The following is a 27,180-nucleotide window of genomic DNA, read 5'->3' as shown; positions in this document are numbered from 1 at the left end:
CTACCAACAAACATTAAAGGAGCTTTTAATAATTGTAACTTAGGAGGAAGAAAATTGATCCCGGAGGTAAGTGTGAGGAACAACAGACAAGGGAATGGTGTGCAAGGAGACTGTAAATACATGGTTAAATCTAAACAAACTATATTATATAATGTTTTATTTTATGGACTACAGTAACAGTTAACAATTTGTATCACGAAAGTCAGGCCTCATACTAGAAGATCTCTGCGATGCATAATCTATACTAATAATAGTCATCATACAAACACATTAATGATTATGGGATAAATTCTGAAGCTGTTTCTAGAATAAGAAATATTCTCTTAACATCATTTTAATGCCTCAGAAGCTCTTTGTGTTCTTTAATCTGTGGTTGGCCCTCATGTCTGATAGACCAAAACCTCCAGAAGGCTTCAGAAGCAGGGGATTTAAGATGTTACCACATTACCACCATGGTTCCTCTTGCACCACATCATACGGTTTCCTGTATGCCAGGCACTGTGAGTGCTTTACACACATTAATGCATTTAATCTTCCTACAACCCTATCTACGAGGTAGGTAGGTTTGTTAGCTCCATTTACAAATTATTTTCAAGCAGCAATCGAGGCGTGAGGAGAGTAAGTAACTGGCCCAAGGAAACAAAAGTAGTACATAGTAAACCCCAACCCAGGCAGTCTGGCTCCAAAGCACGACTGGTAAACCTAAAGGATTAACGGCTGTGTGGCCATCTGGGTGAACTGATCTTGTATTTGCTCCTGTGAAAGACCACCCTGGTCTTTCTCCCACCCAGCTACCTATCTTCTGTTAATCAGTTATCTACCTTCTTCCATTAATCACCCATAATATTCTCCCCTATGTTCTCACAATCTCCTCTCTCTTTTCCTTAAGCATAGGAGATGTGGGCAAGGGGGAAATGGCCAAACTAATGGTCTTGGGGAGGAACACATAAGATCTGAAGCTAGCCAATGAAATGCCATACTTAGTTTGTTTCCAGTGGTCTCCATGGCATTTTAACATTCATTTGATAGAATATCTGTGACCATCCAGACACTGGATATACATTGTTTCATACTGAAAATAATGTGAAAGAAGTTGGTTTTATTTGGTGTCAATATTAACACATAGCTTTTGAAACTGCATGTATTGGCAGTTTTCCTAAGCACTAGTTTAAGAGTGTAGTGAAAAGAATACTTTGCTTTTATAATGTATTTTAAACTAATGGTTTTAAGTAATTGCCAAATGTTAAAAAATTGAGCTGAAGCCTGACTGATTGTATAACTTTAATATTTGAAAAATTTTCTTCCAGAAATGAACAACTTAATACAATACATATTTGTACAAAAAAGACAGACCATTAAAAACTTTTGATCATACAGACAAAAATATGATTAAGCAAAGATTTAAAAAGGACAGGACATTTTGTAAATACTGATAAATACTGTGCAATGCTTTAATTTACTGTGGCGGATATAAAAATCAAGAATTCCTTAACAGATTATATTTAAAAAAGCAACTACATGAATTTTCTAGCTATTTAAATTAATGAAATAGAACAGTAGTGATTTTTTTTTAAAAAAATGAGGTATTATTACACTGTAAACCAAAAACAGAACATAAATAAATAAAGGCAATGTGTAAGTAAGTGATAAATGGTTACAAATTTCAACTTATTAACAACAGACAACAATAGTTTTCCAGTTATTTATGGACTTTGTCATTTAAAAATTTGGCTTGCTTGTGTACTTATTTAAAAGTGACATAGCTATCGATATACAAGCACATCATTAAACATGCAGACCAAGCCAGCACAATTTTCCCGTCTCTACCAAATAAAAACTGTTTACATTTTATTTAAAACACTTAAGTCTGATTTCTTATACATGATTCTTTTGTGCTTACTAGTAAGCAGTAACCTACATTAAACATCTTACGTTCTATTTCAAGCAGAGTAACCGAGAAGCAGTTTTATTTGCATATGGATAAAAAACAGAGCATACGAAACAAAACCAACATGCCTTGAACTTTCTTAGGATTTTCCAAGGTTTTTAATTAGAAAAATCCTTGACATAGTATACCCTATGGAAAAGCAGAGTCACTTCCGTCCTAAAGAGAATAGTAAACAAAGTAATTAACTCCTTTTCCTTGAAGATTGGCGAATTGGCTTTCGAACTACAGGAGAATGAGTTAATTCGTTCCTCCACCCTAAAAGAATTCTGCTGGTTGGGTGCAGGAAGCAGAGCAATAAGAAAACAGTGTAACTGAGAAAAAATTGGGGGACAGTATTATTTGCCTGTGAACCATATGCTGGTACTAAATGCTGGCTTCATTATTATTGCAAATACATCTTCAGAGTTTTCTGAAGGAAAGCTATCAAAGTATAATAGAGAAGTCTTGATTCGAAAATATTTGTAACATGCTAATAAAACTGCTTCATTTGCTGCAAATAAAAAGAAAACCATTTACTGTCTCACTTAAAATGTAGTTTCTTTTTACATGCTGCTTTTTTAAGAAACTCCAAAAAGGGAACTTTTAAATTTACTACATTCAGAATCCAGTGAGATACAAACATTTTGGCCAAAATGTTGAACTTTATTTTTACACCAAGCTATATCATTTTGACACAGATGTTATTATTGTATTCACTTTTGTCAAATATCTTATCCTAGCCTTTAGCAAAAATTAGTGTTTCAGTACAACTGGTGATCAAAAATACTAGAAATAAGCCTTGTATGTCAAAGTATGTATAAAAACAGTTCTTTTCTTTTGTGCTTGTAATTGACTTAATTTATCAACAATTAGTTAGATCTGATTTCCTTTCTGATATTCTGACCCTTAAGAAGAAATGATCATTATACAAATATTACAGAATACTCTAACTAGTTTACTGCCAACGTGCATGCAGACTAACGTTACTTAAAAGAACATAACCTTGAACCCAATGGTCTGAAAATAGTTAACACTCCTGTACAGTCATCTTTATTGATTTGTAAAAGCTGTATACACATCTAAAACCCTGAATTTACTTTGTAAAAATAAATCTTTTAGCAATAAATGGCACTATCAAAATCCCATTATTCTCAGGCTAGTATGTAGTTATTTACATGCTTTTCAGCAACAGTTGAAAAGAATCTTATAGGACCAAAGCCAGTATATCAAAAAACCCTGTAAACTGCATTTATACTGCTGTTTGTTGTTGCCCTCAGGTGTATGAAAATATGGCTACATGCCTTACATGAATGAGAATGTAGCTATGTGCGTTGCTACGTGTGCTGGCAGCACGCAATCTGCCACTGGGCTCCGCGACGGGGTCAACGCGTGCTTCACTGTGCTTTGCTTTCCCAGTGGAACACCTGTGAGAAGCTACTTACAGAGAATCATAAAGTGCTATAAAAAAGAGGGGCCGGACCCACACCTGTCTCTGCCGTCTGGTCTCTTCCTTCCTCGAGCGATTTCTGTGTTTTTAGAAAATCGTGCCTCCCCCATTGAACATACTTCATACTCGATTTAAAAAAAAAAAATCAGTATTTTAAAGTTGGTGAGCTTTGTCAAGGTGTTGTGAGACAGAGACATGAAAAGGTTAAAGGCACAATAAGAGGGAAGTGAATGCTACATATAAAATATATTTCAAGTCTTCTAGGTTACTCAAGTCCAAAACCTTCTGAATTTGAAATTCCAATGATCAATTTCTGCTTCAGGTCCTTTTTGCTCTTGTAGGGGGGAAGGCAAAGTTGATTGAAGCACGTGTGGGCCACAGGCAACCTAGGGGAAAAAATGTATTTTAAAGATACTAAGTCTCAAAATACATACAGGATAGCTGCTAAACTACTTTCAAACAGGGCAATTCAAATCTATTTCACTATGGTAGGAGGCGGCTCATCAATCCCTTCGCTGAACAGATACTTACAGAGTACTACTACCTATCGGCACCAGTCTAGACACTGAGGCAGCCTCTGAAGACAAGGCAGTCAATGTCCCCGTGCTCCTGGGAAACTTTCATCCTAGAGGCATTATGTTTGGAGTCAGACTGAATTTGAATGCTCTCTCCCCGACTACTGGCCATGGGACCTTGTTCCAGTAGCTTCATGTCTCCAAATCTTAGTGTCCTTGCCACCATGACAGGGTAAGCCATCCAAGTGGGTTGTTTAAAAGATTTAAACAGGCAGGATGGTAGACAATATAACTGTTACTATAATTTCAGTCTTGACCGTCAAAAAGTAATAAAAAGATCACTCCTGGATACTTGATATCTGCACTCTCCATGCCGCTGCCCTCAGCGCAGCACCCCCCCCCCCCATGCTCTCCTCCATGACACTGTGTATCTATCTTCACCCTAGAGGCTACGGATTTCTTAGGCCCTTCCTTCAGCCTTTATGAACATCACAGCATCACAAAGGTTGTCAGAGAAGTCCGTGAATAAAAATAGGGAATGTACCAGGGAAAAGGAGAACATTTTAAAAGAAGTTTATATTATTAGAAACTAAACTTTGACAGCCCTCTGTACTGAAAGACTTAAAATTGTTATAGTCAGTTTGCATTTACTGAGTGTTTGGTCTATGATAAGCATTGTGCCAAGTGCTTTTATATGCAGTGTTTAAGACTCAAAGCAATCTAAAAAACAGATTTTTGTTGTCCTCAATTTACCGATGAGGAAAACTAAACATGGGAATATACGAGTTAAGTAATCTGTTCCAGGTTGTAGAGCCGGTGAAGTCACACACCCGAAAATCAAATTCAGATCAGTCTGACTTTACACCAATATTGTTACCATGTAAAAATTTAACATTCTTATTTAACAAAAACCTAGTGGGTCTATGACAGTGATGTATACATCTTTGATGGTCACTTATATTTAATCTTTGTGAATGTCTTACTGCAAATCCTAGAGTTGTGGAAGATTCATGCCTAAGCCATGGGAACTCATAAAATAATCCCTGAAATAATAATAGGAAAAGTTTAGATGTAGTGTCACATTTGTATTAAATTACATAACTCAGATTACCTTTTTTTTTTTTTTTAACTTTGAGAGAGAGAGAGAAAGCGAGCTGGGGAGGGCAGAGAAAGGGGGAGAAAGAATCCCAAGCAGTCAGCACAGAGCCCAATGCAGGGCTTGAACTCATGAAACATGAGATCATGATCTGAGCTGAAATCAAGAGTTGGACGCTTAACTGAGCCACCCAGGCACCCCTCACCTTAATATTTTTTAATTAAAAAAACCCTTTAAATAAAAATGAACATTACACAATATTCTACTAAAAGCCAGCTAGATTTTAAAAGGGACTACAAAGCAGTTGACTTAGCATTGTAAAAAAGGCAATAGGTTATCAGTCAGCATTGGCAAGTCTCAAAAATTAACAGAGAACTTTAAAGCACACTCTCTCATTTCAGGCTTGTTTTTACTCCCAAGATTTTTCTATGAAAATGACTTCAGATTGAAAGACTCCTCTAAGTCCAAGCATATTATTATTAGCAAAATTTACAGATTAAAAATAAAATTACAATCTGGAAAGTTACCAGTTAGTAGAAGTTTCATTCTTTGAGATTTTAAAGTTCAAGTCAGCCATTCCTCCTACAGGCACTCTGTCACTTCCTGTAGTAAAATGTAGCAACTTCTTTTGAAGATCAAGAGGAAATCCAAGCACAACATCCCAAAAATATCTAAAGAACACCAAAGGAAATTTATATAAAATGTCTTGTCAGAAAGCCTGCAGGTCAGAGTAAAGTAACATAAAGTAAGCTTTGAGGATAAAAATTCCCTTAAACATACATAATACTCCTTAATGTGAGATTGACAAATGACAAGCCTCTATGTATGACTTATTTCTAACATTATTATAAAAGTAACATTTTTATAAAATTATAAAAGTAGTCCAACAGGTATAGTACAAAAGCCATTTCTCTCTTATATAACTTACAATTCTTATTTCTTCAGTACAGTGCTATTAAAATTCTACTTATAAGTATAGCATCCCTAAAATTCTAGAACCAAAGTCATTTTTTAACATTAAAAATCTATCCTTTTATTTATTTTTTAATTTTTTTAAATTTTATTTTTTTAACTTACATCCAAATTAGTTAGCATGTAGTGCAACAATGATTTCAGGAGTACATTCCTTAATGCCCTTTACCCATTTAGCCCATCCCCCCTCCCACAACCCCTCCAGTAACCCTCTGTTTGTTCTCCATATTTAAGAGTCTCTTATATTTTGTCCCCCTTCCTGCTTTTATATTATTTTTGCTTCCATTCCCTTAAGTTCATCTTTTTTATATCTTAAATTCCACATATCAATGAAGTCATATGATATTTGTCTTTCTCTAATTTCGCTTAGCATAATACCCTCCAGTTTCATCCACATAGTTGCAAATGGCAAGATTTCATTCCTTCTGATTGCCGAGTAATACTCCATTGTGTGTGTGTGTGCGTGTGCGTGTGTGTGTATACTACTACTTCTTTATCCATTCATCCATGAATGGACATTTGGGCTCTTTCCATACTTTGGATACTGTTGATAGTGCTGCTATAAACATTAGCGTGCAGGTGTCCCTTCGGAACAGCATACCTGTATCCCTTGGATAAATACCTGGTAGTGCAATTGCTGGGTTGTAGGGTAGTTCTATTTTTAATTTTTTGAGGAACCTCCATACTGCTTTCCAGAGTGGCTGCACCCACTTGCATTCCCACCCACAATGCAAGAGATCCTCTTTCTCCGCACCCTTGCCAACATCTGTTGCTACCTGAGTTGTGAATGTTAGCCATTCTGACAGGTGTAAGGTGGTATCTCCTTGTAGTTTTGATTTATATTTCACTGATGATGAGTGAGTGATGTTGAGCATTTTTCATGTGTTGGTTGGCCATCTGGATATCTTCTTTGGAGAAGTGTCTATTCATGTCTTTTGCCCATTTCTTCACTGGATTATTTGTTTTTTAGGTGTTGAGTTTGATAAGTTCTTTATAGATTTTGGATACTAACCCTTTGTCTGATATGTCGTTTGCAAATATCTTCTCCCATTCTGTCAGTTGCCTTTTAGTTTTGCTGTTTCCTTCGCTGTGCAGAAGCTTTTTATTTTGATGAGGTCCCAATAGTTCATTTTTACTTTGGTTTCCCTTATCTCCAGAGACATGTTGAGGAAGAAGTTGCTGCGGGCAAGATCAAAGAGGTTTTTGCCTGCTTTCTCCTCGAGGATTTTGATGGCTTCCTGTCTTACATTGAGGTCTTTCATCCATTTTGAGTTTATTTTTCTGAATGGTGTAAGAAAGTGGTCCAAGATTCATTTTTCTGCATGTCGTTGTCCAGTTTTCCCAGCACCACTTGCTGAAGAGACACTTTATTCCAGTGGATATTCTTTCCTGCTTTGTCAAAAACTAGTTGGCTGTACATGTATGGTCCATTTCTGGGTTCTCTATTCTGTTCCATTGATCTGAATGTCTGCTTTTGTGCCAGAACCATACTGTCTTGATGATTACAACTTTGTAATACAGCTTGAAACCCAGGATTGTGATGCCTCCAGCTTTGGTTTTCTTTCTCAAGATTGCTTTGGCTATTCGGGGTCTTTTCTGGTTCCATACAAATTTTAGGATTGTTTGTTCTAGCTCTGTGAAGAATGCTGCTGGTGTTATTTTGATAGGGATTGCATTGAATATGTAGATTGCTTTGGGTAGCATTGACATTTTAACAATATTTGTTCTTCCTATCCAGGAGCATGGAATATTTTTCCCTTTTTTTGTGTCTTCTTCAATTTCTTTCATAAGTTTTCTATAGTTTTCAGCATATAGATTTTTCACCTCTTTGGTTAGATTTATTCCTAGGTATTTTATGTTTTGTGGTGCAATTGTAAATAGGATCGATTCCTTGATTTCTCTTTCTGTTGCTTCATTGTTGGTGTATAGGAATGCAACCGATTTCTGTGCATTGATTTTATATCCTGCAACTTTGCTGAATTCATGAATCAGTTCTAGCAGTTTTTTGGTAGAATCTTTTGATTGGTAGAGTATCATGTCATCTGTGAAGAGTGAAAGTTTGACCTCCTCCTGGCTGATTTGGATGCCTTTTATTTCTTTGTGTTATCTGATTGTTGAGGCTAAGACTTCCAATACTATGTTGAATAACAGTTGCAAGAATGGACATCCCTGTCTTGTTCCTGACCTTAGGGGGAAAGCTCTCAGTTTTTCCCCATTGAGGATGATATTAGTGTTGGGTCTTTCACACATGGCTTTTATGATCTTGAAGTATGATCCTTCTGTCCCTACTTTCTTGAGGGTTTTTAGCAAGAAAGGATGTTGTATTTTGTCAAATGCTTTCTCTGCATCTATTGAGAGGATCAGATGGTTCTTGTCCTTTCTTTTATTGATGTGATGAATCACATTGATTGTTTTGCAGATATTGAACCAGCCCTGCATCCCAGGTATAAATCCCAGTTGGTCATGGTGAATAATTTTTTTAAATGTATTGTTGGATCCAGTTAGCTAGTATCTTGTTGAGGATTTTTGCATCCATGTTCATCAGGGAAATTGGTCTATAGTTCTCCTTTTTAGTGGGTCTCTGTCTGGTTTTGGAATCAAGGTAATGCTGGCTTCATAGAAAGAATTTGGAAGTTTTCCTCCCATTTCTATTTTTTAGAACAGCTTCAAGAGAATTGGTGTTAACTCTCTCTTAAATGTTTGGTAGAATTCCCCTGGAAAGCCAACTGACCCCAGACTCTTATTTTTTGGGAGATTTTGATTACTAATTCGATTTCTTTACTGGTTATGGGTCTGTTCAAATTTTCTATGTCTTCCTACTTCAGTTTTGGTAGTGTATATGTTTCTAGGAATTTGTCCATTTCTTCCAGATTGCCCATTTTATTGGTGTATAATTGCTCATAATATTCTCTTATTATTGTTTTTATTTCTGCTGTGTTGGTTGTGATCTCTCTTCTTTCATTCTTGATTTTATTTATTTGGGTCCTTTCCTTTTTCTTTTTGATCAAACTGGCTAGTGGTTTATCAATTTTGTTAATTCCTTCAAAGAACCAGCTTCTGGTTTCATTGATCTGTTCTACTATTTTTTTGGTTTTGATAGCATTAATTTCTGCTCTAATTTTTATTATTTCTTGTCTCCTGCTGGTTTTGGGTTTTATTTGCTGTTCTCAGTTCTTTAAGGCATAAGGTTAGGTTGTGTATCTGAGATATTTTTTCCTTCTTTAGGAAGGTCTGGATTGCTATATACTTCCCTCTTATGATGGCCTTTCCTGCATCCCAGAGGTTTTGGTTTGTGGTGTTACCATTTTCATTGGCGTCCATGAACTTTTTAATTTCCTCTTTAACTTCTTGGTTAGCCCATTCATTCTTTAGGGGGATGTTCTTTAGTCTCCAAGTATTTGTTACCTTTCCAAATTTTTTCTTGTGGTTGATTTAGAGTTTCATAGCGTTGTGATCTGAAAATATGCATGGCATGATCTCGATCTTTTTGTACTTGTTGATGGCTGTTTTGTGTCCCAGGATGTGGTCTATTCTGGAGAAATTTCCACGTGCACTGGAGAAGAATGTATATTCCACTGCTTTAGGACAAAATGCTCTGAATATATCTGTTAAGTCCATCTGGTCCAGTGTGTCATTCAAAGCCATTGTTACCTTGTTGATTTTTGATTAGATGATCTGTCTATTGCTGTGAGTGGAGGGTTGAAGTCCCCTACTATTATGGTATTACTACAATGAGTTTCTTTATGTTTGTGATTAATTGATTTATATATTTGGGTGCTTCCACATTTGGCACATAAATATTTACATTGTTAGGTCTTCTTGGTAGATAGGCCCCCTTAATTATGATATAATGCCCTTCTTTATCTCTTGATACAGTCTTCACTTTAAAGTCTAGATTGTTGGGGCGCCTGGGTGGCTCAGTCGGTTGGGCGTCCGACTTCGGCTCAGGTCATGATCTCACGGTCTGTGGGTTCAAGCCCCACGTCGGGCTCTGTGCTGACAGCTCAGAGCCTGGAGCCTGTTTCAGATTCTGTGTCTCCCTCTTTCTCTGACCCTCCCCTGTTCATGCTCTCTCTGTCTCAAAAATAAATAAATGTTAAAAAAAAATTAAAAAAAAAAGTCTAGATTGTTGGATATAAGTATGGCTTTTCCAGCTTTCTTTTGCTGATCATTAGCATGATAGATGGTTCTCCATCCCCTTACTTTCAATCTGAAGGTGTCTTTAGGTCCAAAGTGGGTCTCTTGTAAACAGCTTATAGATGGATCTTGTTTTCTTATCCATTCTATTACCCTGTGTCTTTTGATTGGAGCATTTAGTCCATTGATGTTTAGAGTTAGTACTGAAAGATATGAATTTATTGCCATTATGTCGCTTGTAGAACTGGAGTTTCTGGTGGTATTCTCTGGTCCTTTCCACTCTTTGTTGCTTTTGGTCTTTATTTATTGTTTTTTATTTTTATTTTTTCATCTTTTCTCCCCTCAGAGAGTCCCCCTTAAAATTTCTTGCAGGGCTGGTTTAGTGGTCACGAACTCCTTTAATTTTTGTTTGTCTGGGAAACCTTTTATCTCTCCTTCTATTTTGAATGACAGCCTTGCTGGATAAAGAATTCTTGGCTGCCTATTTTTCTGATTCAGCACATTGAATATATCCTGCCACTCCTTTCTGGCCTGCACATAACCCTTCTACCCCTATTTCTCTCTCTTCCTCTTCTAGGACCCTTATGATTCTGATGTTGTTCCTTTTTAATGAGTCACTGATTTCTCTAATTCTTAAATCATGCTATTTTGCCTTAATCTCCCTCTTTTTTTCTGCTTCATTATTCTCCATAAGTTTGTCCTCTGTATAACTGATTCTCTGTTCTGCCTCATCCGTCCTTGCCACTGTGGCCTCCATTCGAGATTGCAGCTCAGTTATACCATTTTTTATTTCATCCTGACTAGCTTTTACTTCTTTTATCTCTGCATAAAGGGATTCTAATCTATTTTCGACTCCAGCTAGTATTCTTATTATTGTGATTCTAAATTCTGGTTCAGACACCTTTCTTGTATATGTGTTGTTTAAGTCCCTGGCTGTTGTTTCTTCCTGCTCTTTCTTTTGGGGTGAATTCCTTCATTTCATCAGTTTGAAGGGAGAAAAGGAATTAATGAGGTAGAAAAATTAAAATAAAAAATTGAAATTAAAACAATATTAAAATTAAAAAATTAAAAACAAGCACACACACACACACAAAATCAAATAAATGATGCTAGATCCTAGGTGTGTTTTGGTCTGGGTGTTCAAAGTGGCTTGATAGACTAGAGAAAAAAGGGGGGAAAAAAAATTGTTTGAGTATTTGAAAAAAATGAATACACTGAAGTAGACTAAAATGAAATGATTGCAGTAAAATAGAATTTGAAAAAATTTACACAAAGGTAAAAAATACAGTAGAAAAAAATTAAAGAAAAATATTTTTAATAAAAATTGAAAATAGAAATGAATTTTCTTTTTCCGTATTCAAGAAAAAGAAGAAAAACAAAAAAGAGAAAAAAGAAAAAAAACAAAGAAAATTGGACAGACTGGCTAACAGACTGAAATACAACTTAAATTACTTCATTTTCCACTAGAAATCAAACTATGAAGTGCTTTATAGTCCATAAATTAAGCAGCAGTGAGACTTGTGTTCTTGAAGAGCGAGGTTGGCCCAGTTGGTGTGGCTTAGTGTAATGGTTCCGTTCTCCACTAGATGGCACTGCTTAGCTTACTGGGGTGGATTGTTATGGCGCTTGTAGGTGCATATACACCAGAGTGGTGAAAATTGCGTCACCCAGCTACCCAGTCTCTACTATTGGAACTCTGTTCTCCTCAATCAGCAACTGTGCACCTGTCCTTTGTCCTCGGCTTCCGTCCACTCCCTGCTTTTACACAGTCCATGACCAAGCCCCAGGCAGCACCTCCCTCCCGAGTTTTGTCTCAGATGTGGCTGTTTTTCCTGGCCCCTTTCATCTGAGGGGACTGTGGCTTTGACCCGTTCAGCACCTATGTGGAGGGTCTCACCGAGCAATGGCTGGGTGCTGGTCGCACCCAGGAGCGCTTGCAGGACCGTGCTGCTGCAGATGCCCAGAGACTGTGACCAGGTGCCAGCCCGCCCCAGAAAAAGTTTGCGAAATAGTGTAGCAGCAGCATTTCAAGGATTATGAGAAATCACAACACACATCTGGCACCAGGCTTCACCCTTAATGACCTTGTTCCAGCACCAGTGAATGTGGCTGTTCTCTGGGGTCTGCTGGGACCAGATGGCCTCACATCCTCTACCAAATGTCCTTCCAGCAGTGGAACTGGTTATCCCCATGTGGCCTGAGAACCTCCCAGACCCCACTCTGCTCCTGGGGATTCGCCCTTCCCAACAGAGCACCTCCAGGTATCAGCTGTGGAGTTTCAGACTCTGTGCTCCCTGTTTATAGTCTTAATGGAATTTAAACTTTCTCCTTTCTCCCTTTTTAGTTCAGTCCCTGTGGCTGTTTCCAATTTTCCACTTTCTCTCCAGCTGCTTTCAGCGGGGGGTACTTTTCCCATATTCTCTCCCATGGTCTCCGCCCTCTCTGCATGCAAAAGCAGCTCCCTGTCCTCTGTGGCTTCTCTTTCCCCAAGTTCATCTCTCCGTGTCATGTACCTGCTGAATTCTGTGGTTCAGGCTGTGCAGATTGTTGTGTTAATCCTCAGATCAGTTTTCTAGGTGTGAAGGATGGTTTAGTGTTGGTCTGGCTGTATTTCATGGATGTGAGACACACAAAAAACCTCCATGCTGTTCTGCCATCTTGGCTCCTCCCCAAAGTCATTTTTTTTTAAAGTAAAGTCTCTAGGGGGTGCCTGGGTGGCTCAGTAGGCTAAGCATCCTACTCTTGATTTCAGCTTAGGTCATGGTCTCATTGTGAGTTCGAGCCCCAAGTTGGGCTCTGTGCTGACAGCTTGGAGCTTGCTTAGGATTTTTGCTCTCTCTCTCTCTCTCTCTCTCTCTGCCCCTCCCCTGTGCTCATTCATGCGCTCTCTCTCCCTCTCTCTCAAAATAAATAAATAAACTTAAAAAAAGAGTAAATTTTCTATAGCTTTATAGAAACTTACTTAGATCACTTTCTCCCAAGTGGATTGCTAAGTGATTTCATATTTAATAGTCTCACCTTACTTTCTTAAGATAAAATAAGGTAGGGTGGGACTCTACAATATTTGAGCTAACTTAACTTGATTCAAAGACTGTGAATTTGACAAATAAGTCACATTCTCTTTCATTCCTTCTCTGCAATCTCACTTTCAGAAGGAAATGAGCTCACCGTATAGTTAAGTCTGTTTTCGCATAGCCATCATACTGAGTGCTTCTCTGCAGAGCGTGCATATCCAGCTCAGGACTTCCACAGACCAGAATTTCAACCTCTTCTGGACGAAGCAGCTGCCGACAGTCATTTCACCAAAATAATAATAAAAAGTGATGATTAAAAAAGTGAAATTGGAACTATCTTCCCTGAATCAAATTACAAAACATGTCTTCTAGTAAATCAAGCCATTTTTGTTAAGGAAAAATCTCCATTTTTATTTTTCTACCGAGGTTAAGATATTTTTGCTTCTGAAGGTTTATAAATCTTGTCAAACTATTAGGCTCTCCCTTTTGCAAATAGTAATTAGCTGTTTGCCAGAAAAACAAGCAGATGACTAAGCATGAATCCAAATTACAATTCTCCCCCCACAGCCTGCTTGAAACTCTGAGTTACTCCAGCCTCCTCCCGATACCCCACGCACCTTCTAGGTGCATGCAGAATTTGGGTACTTGGGTTACAGTCTGTCTCATGTCGCCTACTTGTTTTTTCACCCATATAAGTTGTCTCCCACCTAAAGAGATTAAAACTTAAGAATAGAGACCATGCTACGCCATTTCATTCTTATTTTCCCTCCTTCCACCCCCACAACTACCAGTGCGTCACAGCCAAAATCCACTTAGAACTCAATAAAGTGCTCCATTTTCAAAGGTGTTTTTAACAAGTATGTGACAAAGGTTACTCTAAAACAAGCTCTCTTCTATAAAAATAACTCAAATGGAAGACCTTACTCCAAACCCTCATAATAAAACCGAGGGGAGATACAAGTGGCATGATGCAGTGCACCCTACGTAGCTTGGGTGGAGAGCAGTGCTTCTTGAGAGAGCTATGCTTTTATCTTAGGATATTTCCGACACAGTGTTCTATATAGCAGCTGACCCATATTCACATAGCTAAGGCAAGCCAAACCAACGAGAGTTCATCATGATTCTGAAGACAAACTATTTCCTATGGGTAAATGATAACTCCAAGCTGCAGCCAGAAGCAGTTTCAATATGTTCCTTAATCAGAAGAAGTTGTGGCTTTCGCCCGGGAGCTTATGTGTTGACTCCGTTAAGACCTTGAGCCTATGGGATCTCTTCATCTACTCTTGAGGAAAATTCTTAAAGCCCCAAAAGAGACAGTATAAGACACAGCACAAGGAAAGAAAAATAGAGTTGACTGGCCTTTTTTCCTATTAGAGAATTAAGGCTGAAATGAGAAAACTCTTTTTATTTCTAGCTCTACCTTTAAAAAGTAGAAATTATTTTCTATTTTAGAAGCTTATCTATTAAAATACTTAAGGACTTATTTGTCAATATTATAGTATTATAAAACCTAATTAAAAGCCTAAGTTAGTTTTAAACTCACCATCAGGGCATTTGAAGCACACACACTATGAAATCCATAATAAAATGCAGCAAACTGCTTATAGATGGATTTGTTGAGAAGAAAGTCAACATAAAGCTGTACATATTCTGGAAAGCAATTTTACATCTGTTAAACAGTAAAAGTAAATGGTAAACATTAATGCATTTTAATTAAGACATGGTGTCTGACTTACCTTTCCTATTTTGATTGGTAACTGGAATTTTATCACCACCTGGCTTTAAATTATAGGACTTAATTATTCCAAATTCTTCTTGAAAAACCTGATGGGAGATTCCAACACACGATATTTATTGCTATGGTTAATTTAATAGTAGGATTCAGTGAACTGGTCTGTGACATTTAAGAACAGTTTTCTTCCTGGTTTTAAATATAGAAACTACAGGGACAAATCCTCTCTGTTGAATACAGTTAAACACCTAACAGCTGTTCATAAACTTGTGTGGCCATTTAGATAATACACAGGTCTTTGGAGCTTTTGGAGCTATGTGGATTACTCTGATTTCCATCTCCCAATTATTGTTAGGGGAATGGAAATGAGACCATTTTGGTCTGAACCATTAGTTCCTGCTTCTAACTTTTTTCTTGTAAATATTTAGTCATTTTTGAGAGGTGGTGGCGGGGGGGGGGGGGAGGAGGGGGAAGGGATGAGAGGGGAAGGGGCAGAGAGAGAGGGACAGAGGATCTCAAGCGGGCTCTGTGCTAACAGCAGCAACAGCAAGACTAATGTGGGGCTTGAACTCACAAACCGTGACATCATGACCCAAGACGAAGTTAGATGCTCAACTAACTGAGCCACCTAAGTGCCCCATGCTCCTATCTTCTTGTATGAAGCTAAAATAGAGGCTTATTTTTATTTTTGTTTGAGAGAAAGAGAGAGCATGCGTGCACAAGACAGGGAGGGGCAAAGAGAGAGGGAGAGAGAGAATCCCAAGCAGGCTCTGCACCACCAGCCCAGAGCCCGACCTCATGAACCATGAGGTCATGACCTGACCCGAAACCAAGAGCTGGACGCTTAACTAACAGGGTCACCCAGGCTTCCCGTTTGTTTCTTTTAGTTTTTATTAGGAGAGGCTTATTTTTAGAAACTGAAAACTGTGAAAAAGTAACTGAGTCAAGGAAATATGACAGTTGCCTAGCAGAGTCATAGGAATTTCTTTAGGCACTCTCTTGACTGCCCATCTACAGGTGTCTACTTCACTGTCTCTGCTTTATCAAGTTAAGATCCTTTATGACAAGGAATGGTGTGTACTGATTAATCCTTGTTCATCTTTTCTAATGACAGGTGTTAAATAACAAATGGCATTTTTTCATATATGAAATACATGGTTAACAGAAAGCTATTTGCCTTTAATAGTACCTGGAATGTTGAATAGAAATCTTCTTCAACATTGCCTTCATATGATAGGAGTTCACTTAACCCATGGGCCAACTCCTGTAAAAAGAAATCTGTTACCCGTGTTTTTAAATCAAATAACGTTACCTAAAATAGTTAAGCACGTCTACTTCAGTTAACTTACATGTGAGTAGAGTCGATACACTCCAATTTTGAACTAAAGGTAATATTTGGGATATATTTTCCAGGGAATGTAATGTTTGTTAGTGATTTCTACGACATAAAAGGCTTGGAAAAACTCACTAGAAAAAGTCATATAAGAGGAAAACATCCAGTTGAGATGATGGAGGCATGACTCTGGGATCTGTTCTTAGGTAGCAAGAGTGGAGTCTCCATAGTAAATCACTGCTTTCTGCAACATTACTACTTACGAATTTGTAGTATTTAAAAAATCTGCTGTATTAGGATTCATCTTTTAAGCATAAATACACACAGTTCATATATGTTAAGTGGTTCCTACATTTGTTACAGTGCTCTCCTCTCCCCCCCAAAAGTGAGAACAGTGGAAGAAATAGTTTCCTGTAACTCATGTTATCCATGAACAAATATTTACAAACAGAAAAATTAATGCATTATTAAAAAATGTTTCATGTTTTATGAAAAACATTATAGTTTAATTTATTTTAAATTATTAGAAGAAAAGGTAAACAACAGAATAGTTAGATTTTACATACATAATACATTTTCCATTCCATTAAAGTCAGAAAATTTTATACAAATCTAGGCTGGCACAGATTTGGTATGCTTGTCATCCTTCAATTATTAATAAAAATTATGGATGCTGAAAATTATAATTGGGAGTTTGAAATTTTTAAGAACTCCAGGGACTAGTAGGTGAACCCAAGGGAAAGGACTTCTCATGTTTCAGAAGTGAAACTTTTAATGACAAAGTTAATAGGTCATGAAGTTATATATTCAGATGTTTTATTTAGGACTACAGGCTCTTTATTTCCAGACTTTGTAGTTTCAAACCCCTATTTTTGTGGAGAATTTTTTTTTTTACCTGTACTGTCAGTCTTAGACTCTTAACTATAATATACTATTTCTAAAATATTAGTTACCCACATAAACTTTTTATGATTTTGTAAACGTGTAATTAAAGAAAGAGTATGTGAAGATACTGAATACTATTTTTATACACCATTTGAATACCCTGGTCTTGTTTAATACAACATATTCGGGAGTGACTTAAGCAGAAGAGATATTACAGTTGCTGATTCAAGGTTATTCTGGACTCTCTTCTATTCTCATCTAACACCCTCAAGTGTAATTTTCACAAGACTGTGTTGGGAAGATTTCTTATTGTTGCCACTGGACAATTCTAGTGCTTTGTCTAAGGAAACAGTTGAGTATTACTGCACTTATTACTGTATTTATTAACAGCACACACTAGGCTCCATCGTTGAATATTTCACTTACTTTCTGTACTTTTCATCCTGTGTTCACATATACTGTCCTTAAATTAAGAAACCTGTCTACTTCTACATGTTTCTCTTTGCTTTCCTGTTACTCTTCTTAGAAACATACAGTGTACAAATGGGTAAACAAAGATTTGAATAAAAAAGCATTAAAAATTTTTATGGATATATTTACCCCATGTGAAATGGAAATTAGGTAGCAACTTTTAATAGGTGCTATTAATAAATAATCCATTCATAAAAATTAAAAAAAATTATCCACATTCCACTACTCTAACACAGCAGTTTTTTTTACATCCTTTTAATCTTGATGAATGCATGTATAGAAACTTAATTTCTTCTACAGCTGATCTCCTGGTATACGCAGAATCTTGATTCATTAAAGAGCCAACATAAGAATATGAAATTAGTGCAGTGAAATCTTCAGCTCCATAATATAAAACAATGTTTTGGTACGGTTATTCATAAAATATCCATTATTATTGACAACAACAACAATAAAATTGGACCTAAATGAGCCAAATTTGAATAACTTTAATCATAAAATTAGGCGATTTATTGGCCAAAACCAGTAATAAGATGAGAAGACTGGTAACAAATTTGACAAAAACTGGATATGTGCGACAAAAAAAAAATCACAAAAATCTAAAATGAGACAGTAACTCAGATATCAGTCTACTCCCAACATTTTACAGATAAAAAATTAAGTGAATCATCCAGAGTCATAGCTAGTGTGCTGCAGATACAAGACCGTAAAAGGGAGAACTTCCAGTTTCTTAATCAGATCCTACTCTATTAACTTGGGTAAACTCTCATATCATACTTTTTTTTCTAACTACTAAGTCTAATAAAAATGTGGTTTTATGCTCTTAATTGAAAATATCCCAAACTAACTTCCAAAAATGTGCCTGGTATCAACCCACTGAGGAGTATGAAGAGTAGTTTTCTAACCAAACACGTGTTCTGGACGCGTTTCTCAACTTTCACAGGAAGGCGCCAACCCTGCACCAAACTCATCGGGCCATTAAAACACCGGGGTATTTAGACAGGAATACTTAGCAACAGAGATTCTCCACATCTAGGCTATTTGCCAAAGACTTTACTGAGAATTTCCTGCCGACCAATAGTTATGAAAACTCAGCTGTAAAAAAACATGATCATAGGGGTTTGTCAGAAGGATATGGATAGTATCCACTCCTCTACTAAATTTTAATCTTGGATTAAATCTGATGATCAGAAATCTAATTTCTGAATTGAGGAATGTTATAAGAGACAGTACCATGAAATTCATTTGTTGTCTTCATTTTAGAGACATTTTTGCAGATGCTATTAACGATACTGCACAGTATCACCTTAATAAGAATCCACAGAAGTAATCAAGTACCAAGAACTTTATTATCCCATGTAATCCCCCATATATAAGTTTTGCTATCCCATTGTTCACATAAGGAAACTACAGTTCAGAAAGATTAAACAACCTATCCAAGTTCACAGGACTATAAGTGGCAGAGCTCACTTCAAAGCCTGTTCCACTATGCTGCAAGAGCTTAGGGGTGTTGCAAAGTGGGTGATGTGTCTCTATGAGGAAGGAGAAAGAAGAAAAAGGAGATGGGTTCCAAAGGTAGAGAGAAACCATATTTAAAAATAAGAATAGCATTAGAAGGATAAAGGCTTCAGGTAGAAGAGAGATGATTTAGCATTAAGGAATAAGATGCTAATGACTTTATACTTACAGGCATAATTTGACATAAGTCGTCAGTGGTCACACTGCAGATGCCTACTGGTGTACTCTGATCACTAGGAATGATGGGAGGGCTCAACAGTTTCTTGTAACAGCAGGGGGGGAAACGAATATCCAAGGTAATGCTGTTATAAACAGCTAGTCCCATAAGCTATGCATACTGAATGTTAAGCATTAACATAAAATCCATGACAACAAATGAGTTTTGAATTATGCATCAGTATATTTCTTGCACAGTTTTTTCAGATCTAACACCGACTTTAATTAATCCCACATACTTCCTTTCCTTTATTTTCCATAATATAATTCCTTGATTACCAAAAGCCATGTGAAAAGAGGGAAGGGTTCAGGTGACCGTATTTGATGATTTCCCTAGAAAAATTCATCTAAGATCACAGTAGATAACAACTTCAGACATTTCATAAACTGTTTAACATACAAGGAAACATTTTCTAAATTTAAACAATTTTGGTGATTTTATAAGTAGCAGCAATTTATTCAGAACTCGATGCAGAACACACTACTAATTCTGGTGATCATTTTGCTATTTTAAAACTAACTACAGACTATGTAAAGACAGCTGAACTGAATAAACCATATGGATACACGCACACAAACGCACACACATGCTACTGGTAAGCTAATAAGACGATCAGTCTCCTACAGAAATAGTTGAAAGGGCTTTATTACCTGGAGTTTACTCAAAGTGCTGAAGTTAAAAAGCTATAGATGTTATATATCTAAACCCTGCCCCACTATATATTATTTATTACTTATATGGCAGAATTTAACTTATCCATTTGCTGAAAGAGGGTTTTAAAAATTTTTTTCAATGTTTATTCATTTTTGAGAGAGAGAGAGAGAGAGAGAGAGAGAGAGAGAGAGTATGCACACAAGCAGGGGAAGGGCAGAGATAGAGACACAGGATCCGAAGCAGGCTCCAGGCTCCGGACGGTCAGCACAGGGCCCGACTTGGGGTTTGAACCCACGAAAAGAGGGGTTTTAAATGTCATATTTCAACCGTCAAATAAAGACTACTATATCAAGTTATTAAGGAAATCATTAATTTTATAGGCTCAAAAGGAAATCTAAACATATGGGCTGGCTAAATTACTGAAAATAATTTTTAGAAATTGGAAGGGGCGCCTGGGTGGGTCAGTCGGTTAAGCATCTGACTCTTGATTTCAGCTCAGGTCATGATCTCACAATTGTGAGATCGAGCCCCAAGTTGGGCTCTGCACTGAGCACGGAGCCTACTTAAGATTCTCTTCCTCTTGTGCACGTGTGTGTTGTCTCTCTCAAAAAAAATTTTTTTAATCGGAAGACAAGCAGTATTTCAATTTACTAAGGCAGAACAAAAGTTAATAATAATTTAAGGAATTGATAAGTTATTTTATAGGTAGCCATATCGACAGAGACTGAGCAGTGTATTCAAGGGACAGATACTGAAAATGAGCTATAACATACTTCTATAATTGTGATAATAACAATGATAATGACCATAATATAATTATAGTTACCATTTATGATCATCTACCAGAGTGACAAGTTCCAAGCATTTTTGATTAAAAATTTAAAAAAAAATCATAACTCTGAAGGCAGGTTTTTAAGAGTAGGCTCATAAGATTTGCTACAGGGCACTTTCATATGCAGAGTACAGTGTTTCATTTCACAGTAAGTCAGCTGCGCTGGTTGAAGCAGGGGCGAGGCAAGGATAGGGAGGTTCTGCTGGGCCACTGAGGGAGGCATCATGTAGTGCAAACAGGGTAGGGTTTGAATACCATGCGTCAATGCCCTTTTTGGTAAAAGCCATTCTAGTTTTTAAAAACTGGTATACTATGGCTCTTCATGCAATCTTGGAAACATTTTATAATTATTGTTATAGGTTTCCCTATAACATTTCTTGTAAACTCCAAAGCCTTACTGTATATAAAAATGAACCATTTGGAATGCAATGCTGTCAGAACTACTAGCACAACAAATCTTTGGAACTGAAATTTATAAAGTGAAAATACGTTATGGAACCAACTACATCTTCTCAATTGTCATGTGTGTTCTCAATTTTTACTTCTCCTCACCTTTGGTAGATCTCTCACCTACGTACATGATCACAATCCATGTGATCTCACAACCATCTCACATTTTTCCTATATATTATCGTGCTTTTGGGGCATCAATCTCACTTTCCATAGTTTTGTCATGTGTGTGCATGTGAGATAAAGACACATAATAATGAGATAGTAGTGGCTATAATAATCTAATTTAGATTTAATAAATTAACTTGAAATATGCAGCATATGTAAATAAGCTTACTGTGCTTGCTCTTTTGAGTAATGATTGGATAGAAACTAATGCCTATTTGCCAAAGAAGCTAATTAGTAAGCTCATGACTTAATGTATAATACCATTCTAAAAATGTGATGGCTAAGTAAGCTCTAATACTTCATTATAAATATTAGAAAGTCAAAATATCACCCAAATCTAAGCTGTGATAAAAATGTAAAGTATAATAGACATATATATCAGGGAATTCAAATAGCTCATACTCATAGTATAGTGAGAAGCATCTGTGACTCAGGCCTTCAATGAAACTGGAACATGCAACAAATGATTACTGTAGATAATACAAAATAAAACCATAGGTCTAAGAACTGGTAAGCGTTCTATTTTGTGGAACTTGGCACTTCAGACCTTTGGACATAACAAATATACAAAATTTCAAATTAAGTTTATTCTCTTAATGTGTGGTTTTTCTCCCTACTACCTTTTCTTCCATCTACTCTCTCAGTTTTAATATACAATCCTCAGGATTTATTACAAGTATAAGAGACATTCCAAGCCCTCTCTAAGGTCATTCCTGACTGCTGAAGGTGTCCTCCCTAACTCCTGGGGTGCCCTCTGCTTCAATCAAGGCCCCCCACACTGCTCTGTAACAAGCCCAGCACAATGCAGCCTGTTTTCTAGCCATTCTCCCAGTCACTCCAGCCCTGTGCTAATCAGATAGAATGGTTCCATTTTTAAATCTCTATCTTGCCTGGGAAGAATACACTGACCCTTCCTTCTCCAAACTCCTTACAACTTCGTGTCAAATAATCATGTGACTCTGAGAATTGATGACCTTGAATTGGTGGTCATCGGCCCATCTAGAGGGTAACCTTCTTAAAGGTGGATATTCTTCTCTCTTTTAAGCTAGTTAACTCCAGTGCTAGCTCACTTATTTACTCTTCCCTCCTTTCTTCCACAGACGATTATATTTCTTAGAATTAAAAGAGCTAATGCGGTAGGTATCTTTTCCAATCTCCTACCCAATGCAGGAATGCCATCTTCAATACACCGGAGAAGCATCAGAGGATGGCACAGAGGATGTAAATTAATTTACATAATTAAAAAAACACTTTAAATAACAACATATACTTTAAATATTCCCACTCTATTCAATTTAAAATTTTTATGGATGTCTCAGGATTTGGGGGAATATTAAAGACGTAGATTTAATTTCCACAATTTCAATTTATTAAACTCAGTGAAATAAGCACAAGGTAAAAGAATAGAAAAATAGTTCATTATGAATGGGAAAGAGACTTTGTTTTAAAAATATCTTAATTTTCTAATAATTTAAATAATATATGAAACAAGAACTGTTTTTATTTTGAGATCATGTTTTCAGAGAAAAATATAAGAAATTCATAATTCCTTTCAATTAAGTCTGCTGACATATAACTGTGATATACTGTGATACTGCAAATGATTAAAAGTCTATTAGCAAATTTGACAAGAATATTTAATCTGCAAGACTTAATGAGAAGTTTTCCAAAATTCTGATAAAATTTAAAATTTCTAGTCTACTAGCACCTCCTAGTGGAAAGTTTAAAGGATACAATTCCAACCAATCGGAATTCAGAATAGTTATCACATTTAAAACTGCTAAACCAATGGCAGTGTGAATCCTTGTGATATGTAAACATGCCTGGAAAAAAAAAAAAAAGAAACATTTCATTAACATGACTGATTGAAAAAAAATCAAAGTACTAAAAATGTACATGATATCTCAACTATTAGAAGCAAAACATTTCAGCAACAGTTATTGTTATAAACCATCTTTCATGGTAAAATATATAAAATATATACACAAAGAGTATGTAAGAACCTTTTACTGTTTATTGGTATCCTGAACCAAGGGTATATATGCATTAAAAAGATAGAAACTAAATTAATCAGTTGATTTTCTTTTATAAAAACAACAATGTATAATTTATAAGTTATGATCAAAATTAATTATGAGGATTATCTGGAGATTTTAATTTATCCATGTCATCTCTATTTTCCATTGCCAGAAAGAGGTTATATCTACATATATACAAAATAAAAAGTAAGAAAAACACTTAAAACTGTTTGAAGAAAAATATTTTATAGATACTAAGGACTGTATAGGTGTTTTCTCTAAATAAAAAATAAAATTTAAATTTCAAGTTTGCTTTTGTCTTAAAAAATTAATGAATTCTTATTTATGAAAATGGCTCACAATCTAACGAAAAAGCCCTCAGCTATTAGTGTAAAGCAAGCTGCCATCTTGTTTCTAATTCTGAATGTTCTTTTTTCTTTTTTTTTTTTTTTTAATTTTTTTTTTTTTTTCAACGTTTATTTATTTTTGGGACAGAGAGAGACAGAGCATGAACGGGGGAGGGACAGAGAGAGAGGGAGACACAGAATCAGAAACAGGCTCCAGGCTCTGAGCCATCAGCCCAGAGCCTGACGCGGGGCTCGAACTCCCGGACCGCGAGATCGTGACCTGGCTGAAGTCGGACGCTTAACCGACTGCGCCACCCAGGCGCCCCTGAATGTTCTTTTTTCAATGACAAATTTTCATGAGTTTGATTTATTCAGGAAAGAGGTGGATGTTGCCTTGCAAATATATACTTACAGTCTTTATACATTTTGTGTATGATTCCCAGTAAGGTAACAAACATTTTGATCATCAATTTGGTCACTTTTAAAAATATAAACAAAAATCCTTAAATTATTCAACATTTTTGGTTGACAAAAAAAAAAACAAAACACCTATAAAGTCATAGGGTAGGTGAAAAATAAGTCACTACTTGAATCTAACAATTATGAAGAAACACCAGTTCATAAAAATTAAATGCTCACCATAATCTGGATGAAAAATTTGGCGAATTAGAAGAAGGAACCATTCTTTGGTCAAGCCACCCATATCCAAACCAGCTTCCCCTACAAACGTAACTTTCAACTTCTTTTTTAAGTCTGCTCTTTTCCGGGTTAACTATTTAAAGAAATTATATTATAGAGAAGAACAAAGAGCAGTAAAAAGGAAATTAACTTTTTCAATTCTGGGAAATGTGGTAAGTAATCTTTATCTTTCTTTACAATGTCATAAAACTCACTCCATTCATCCATTCATCTAGTAATTTGTCAGATACTATGTGAATTAAGCATTATTATGTCTGTCATATAGATTAAGAGAAAGATTAAGAGAGATCAAGTACTTTGCCCAAAGTTACTGTCGCCTGGGTTCCTACACTGCCTCCAAGATTTTAATTTAACAGGTTATATCATAAAATAATTAACTTCCTTTTCTTTAACTTTCCTTCCTGATTTTAAAAATCACATAATGACATCAGCCATTATCTTATAACAGCCACATGAAGATCTGGCTGAAGCACTGTAAACACATGAAGCTCTGTAATATACACACATACATACAATCAAAGTACCTCTGAGCCTGAGTATACTTAATATACCCTGTAGGTCAGACCTCTATAGATGAGTAATCTCAGGCCTAGGGAAGTTAAAATGACTTGTTACCCACCCAACCAGTAACAAAGGTGGGTCTAGAATCTAAGTTACATATTCAGAAACACGAATTACTCATTTTCAGTGTTCAACACAAAATCCTTCTCTGGGGAGTTAACAACAAACCATTAAGAAACACAAATAATGAACATAAGGCTTAATTGTGAATACACGACTGATTTTAACTATGGTATCAAAATATAAGGATGCACACCTACTGGCATACAGAAATGAAAAACAGATTACTAAGATTTCAGTAATACACCATGTTGTAGAATTTATGTAAAGTTTTAATCAATTAGTTCCATGTTGGAATAAATGATCTATACCTCATCAAGCGAATCACTAACCAGATGTGTCCGTCTTACTTTCATATTTAGAAATAGCATGTTCATATCAGGTCTCTGTCTTCGAGATACTTTATCCACCAGACTTTGCTGATTAAAAAAGAAAAGCAAACATTTTACTTTTTAGTTTTTACTTAGACTATAATTTCATTTAAAACATTTAAGCACTTGACTAAAAATCAGTTGTATCCTTCTCTATGCCCTCTCTCATATAAATATTTTCATAAACTCAATCATACAAATTATTATTATTATATATTTATATATTTTTTTCATTTTGAAATAATGATAACCAAACGGGGTCCAAAAGGGAGGACCAAAAATAATTCACCTTCTATAGCAAAGTATGTTGCATATCAGTTTCCATATGTCTCATCTTTTAAATGGTAAGTCTTTCTGTCCAATAGATACAAACAAAGTGGGAACATTTGAAATGAGGTACATACTACTGATGACAAGCTTGGCTTCAGCTTTTTAAATAGTACTGAATTTACTCTAAAAGCACAATTAGTCTACTTTTAGAAAATAATATGTCAACATTTATCAGAAACATTAATAAGGTCCATACCATTTGTCCCAATAATTCCAATTCTGGGAATTCTAAACACAAAAACTATTTTATACAGTGAGATGTTCATCACAGCATCACCTATAAACGTGGAACTTTAGAAATATTCTATATATGTATTTATATAATGGAATCTAATACTATTAAAATGGATGGTTATAATTATATAAATACCATGAAAATATTCAAGAAAGGTACAAGTGAAAAAATAAGGGAACAAAAGTGTGTATACAAAATGGTTTCAACTCTATTGCCTTTTAAAAATAATACAGAGAAGGAATAGCAGAAGAAAATTTACCAAAATATTAACAATTGTTATGTTTGGCTAATGGAAATGTAATTAAAAAAAATCTTTTTTTCATGGTTTTTCAAAATATAAGTAATGAGTATGTAAAAAACATTAAAGATATCTATTAGAAACACATAAATATTTATCATATAGCATCTACAAGCTTGTATAATTTATTTAATTAATTTTATATAATTTATCTAAATAATTTTTATCAGACTACTTCATCTTCTTTGGTAGCAAAGGAAAATTACTCTACAGACTAGAGATGAACATTTCAGACATTTTAAATACATGCAGCAAAGTTCTTTAGTAGATAAAATTTTAATACCAAAAATCTACATAACACTATACTCACGATTTTATAGATTACTATAATAAAACACTCTAATTCAGAGCACCTCATCTCCGTATTTCCAATTCTAAAGACTTTTACTTTTTATTTTTGTTTCCTATTTTAGAAATTTTATTCTTTTTAAAAATTTATTTGTCTAAGTGATATAACGTACAGCATAGGGAATATAGTCATGACACTGTAAAAACCTCATATGGTGACAGATGGCAACTAGACTTATCATGGCGATCATTTCATAATGGGTAAAAATATCGAATTACTATGATATACATCTAAAACGAATAGGATACTGTTTGTCAGTTACACTCCAATTAAAAAAATTATTATTTTTTTTTAGTTTCACATTTACAGGGTAAATATTAGTTAACATACAGGGTAATATTAGTTTCAGGTGTAGAATTTAGTGACTCATCACTTATATACAAACCCAGTGCTCATCACAAGTGTCCTCCTTAATGCCCATCATTCATTTAACCCATCTCCTCCAACCTCCCCTCCAGCAACCCTCAGTTTGTTCTCTATTGTTAAGAGTCTGTTTTATGGTTACCAATAAACTGTAAAACCACGTTTTATGAACCACGTTCAT

General features: G+C 35.7%; 1 protein-coding gene across 4 annotated transcripts in view; it reads right to left on the bottom strand.

The window, feature by feature from the left end:
- Positions 1 to 1,328: 1,328 nt before the first annotated feature.
- Positions 1,329 to 27,180, bottom strand: part of HECTD2 (HECT domain E3 ubiquitin protein ligase 2) — a 78,188-nt gene continuing 52,336 nt past the window's right edge. Inside the window, exons 12-21 of one of the 4 annotated variants that reach the window (XM_047826103.1) lie at positions 25,404 to 25,472; positions 24,373 to 24,505; positions 23,103 to 23,191; positions 19,217 to 19,375; positions 16,030 to 16,104; positions 14,845 to 14,932; positions 14,652 to 14,758; positions 13,263 to 13,378; positions 5,513 to 5,656; positions 1,329 to 3,760 (exon numbers count right to left, since the gene is read on the bottom strand). In XM_047826103.1, coding sequence (XP_047682059.1) covers positions 3,640 to 3,760; positions 5,513 to 5,656; positions 13,263 to 13,378; positions 14,652 to 14,758; positions 14,845 to 14,932; positions 16,030 to 16,104; positions 19,217 to 19,375; positions 23,103 to 23,191; positions 24,373 to 24,505; positions 25,404 to 25,472 — 1,101 coding nt within the window. In that variant the 3' untranslated portion in view covers positions 1,329 to 3,639. Of the gene's footprint in view, positions 3,761 to 5,512; positions 5,657 to 13,262; positions 13,379 to 14,651; positions 14,759 to 14,844; positions 14,933 to 16,029; positions 16,105 to 19,216; positions 19,385 to 20,159; positions 20,262 to 23,102; positions 23,192 to 24,372; positions 24,506 to 25,364; positions 25,473 to 27,180 lie in introns of those variants that run through there. The other 3 variants (XM_047826102.1, XM_047826104.1, XM_047826105.1) reach the window with 3 other exon arrangements.

Source organism: Prionailurus viverrinus, chromosome D2 (assembly GCF_022837055.1).
Source record: "Prionailurus viverrinus isolate Anna chromosome D2, UM_Priviv_1.0, whole genome shotgun sequence".
Taxonomy (NCBI): Eukaryota; Metazoa; Chordata; class Mammalia; order Carnivora; family Felidae; genus Prionailurus; species Prionailurus viverrinus.
Note: the sequence above shows the minus strand (reverse complement) of the source record. Positions and strands in the feature narration are given on the sequence as shown.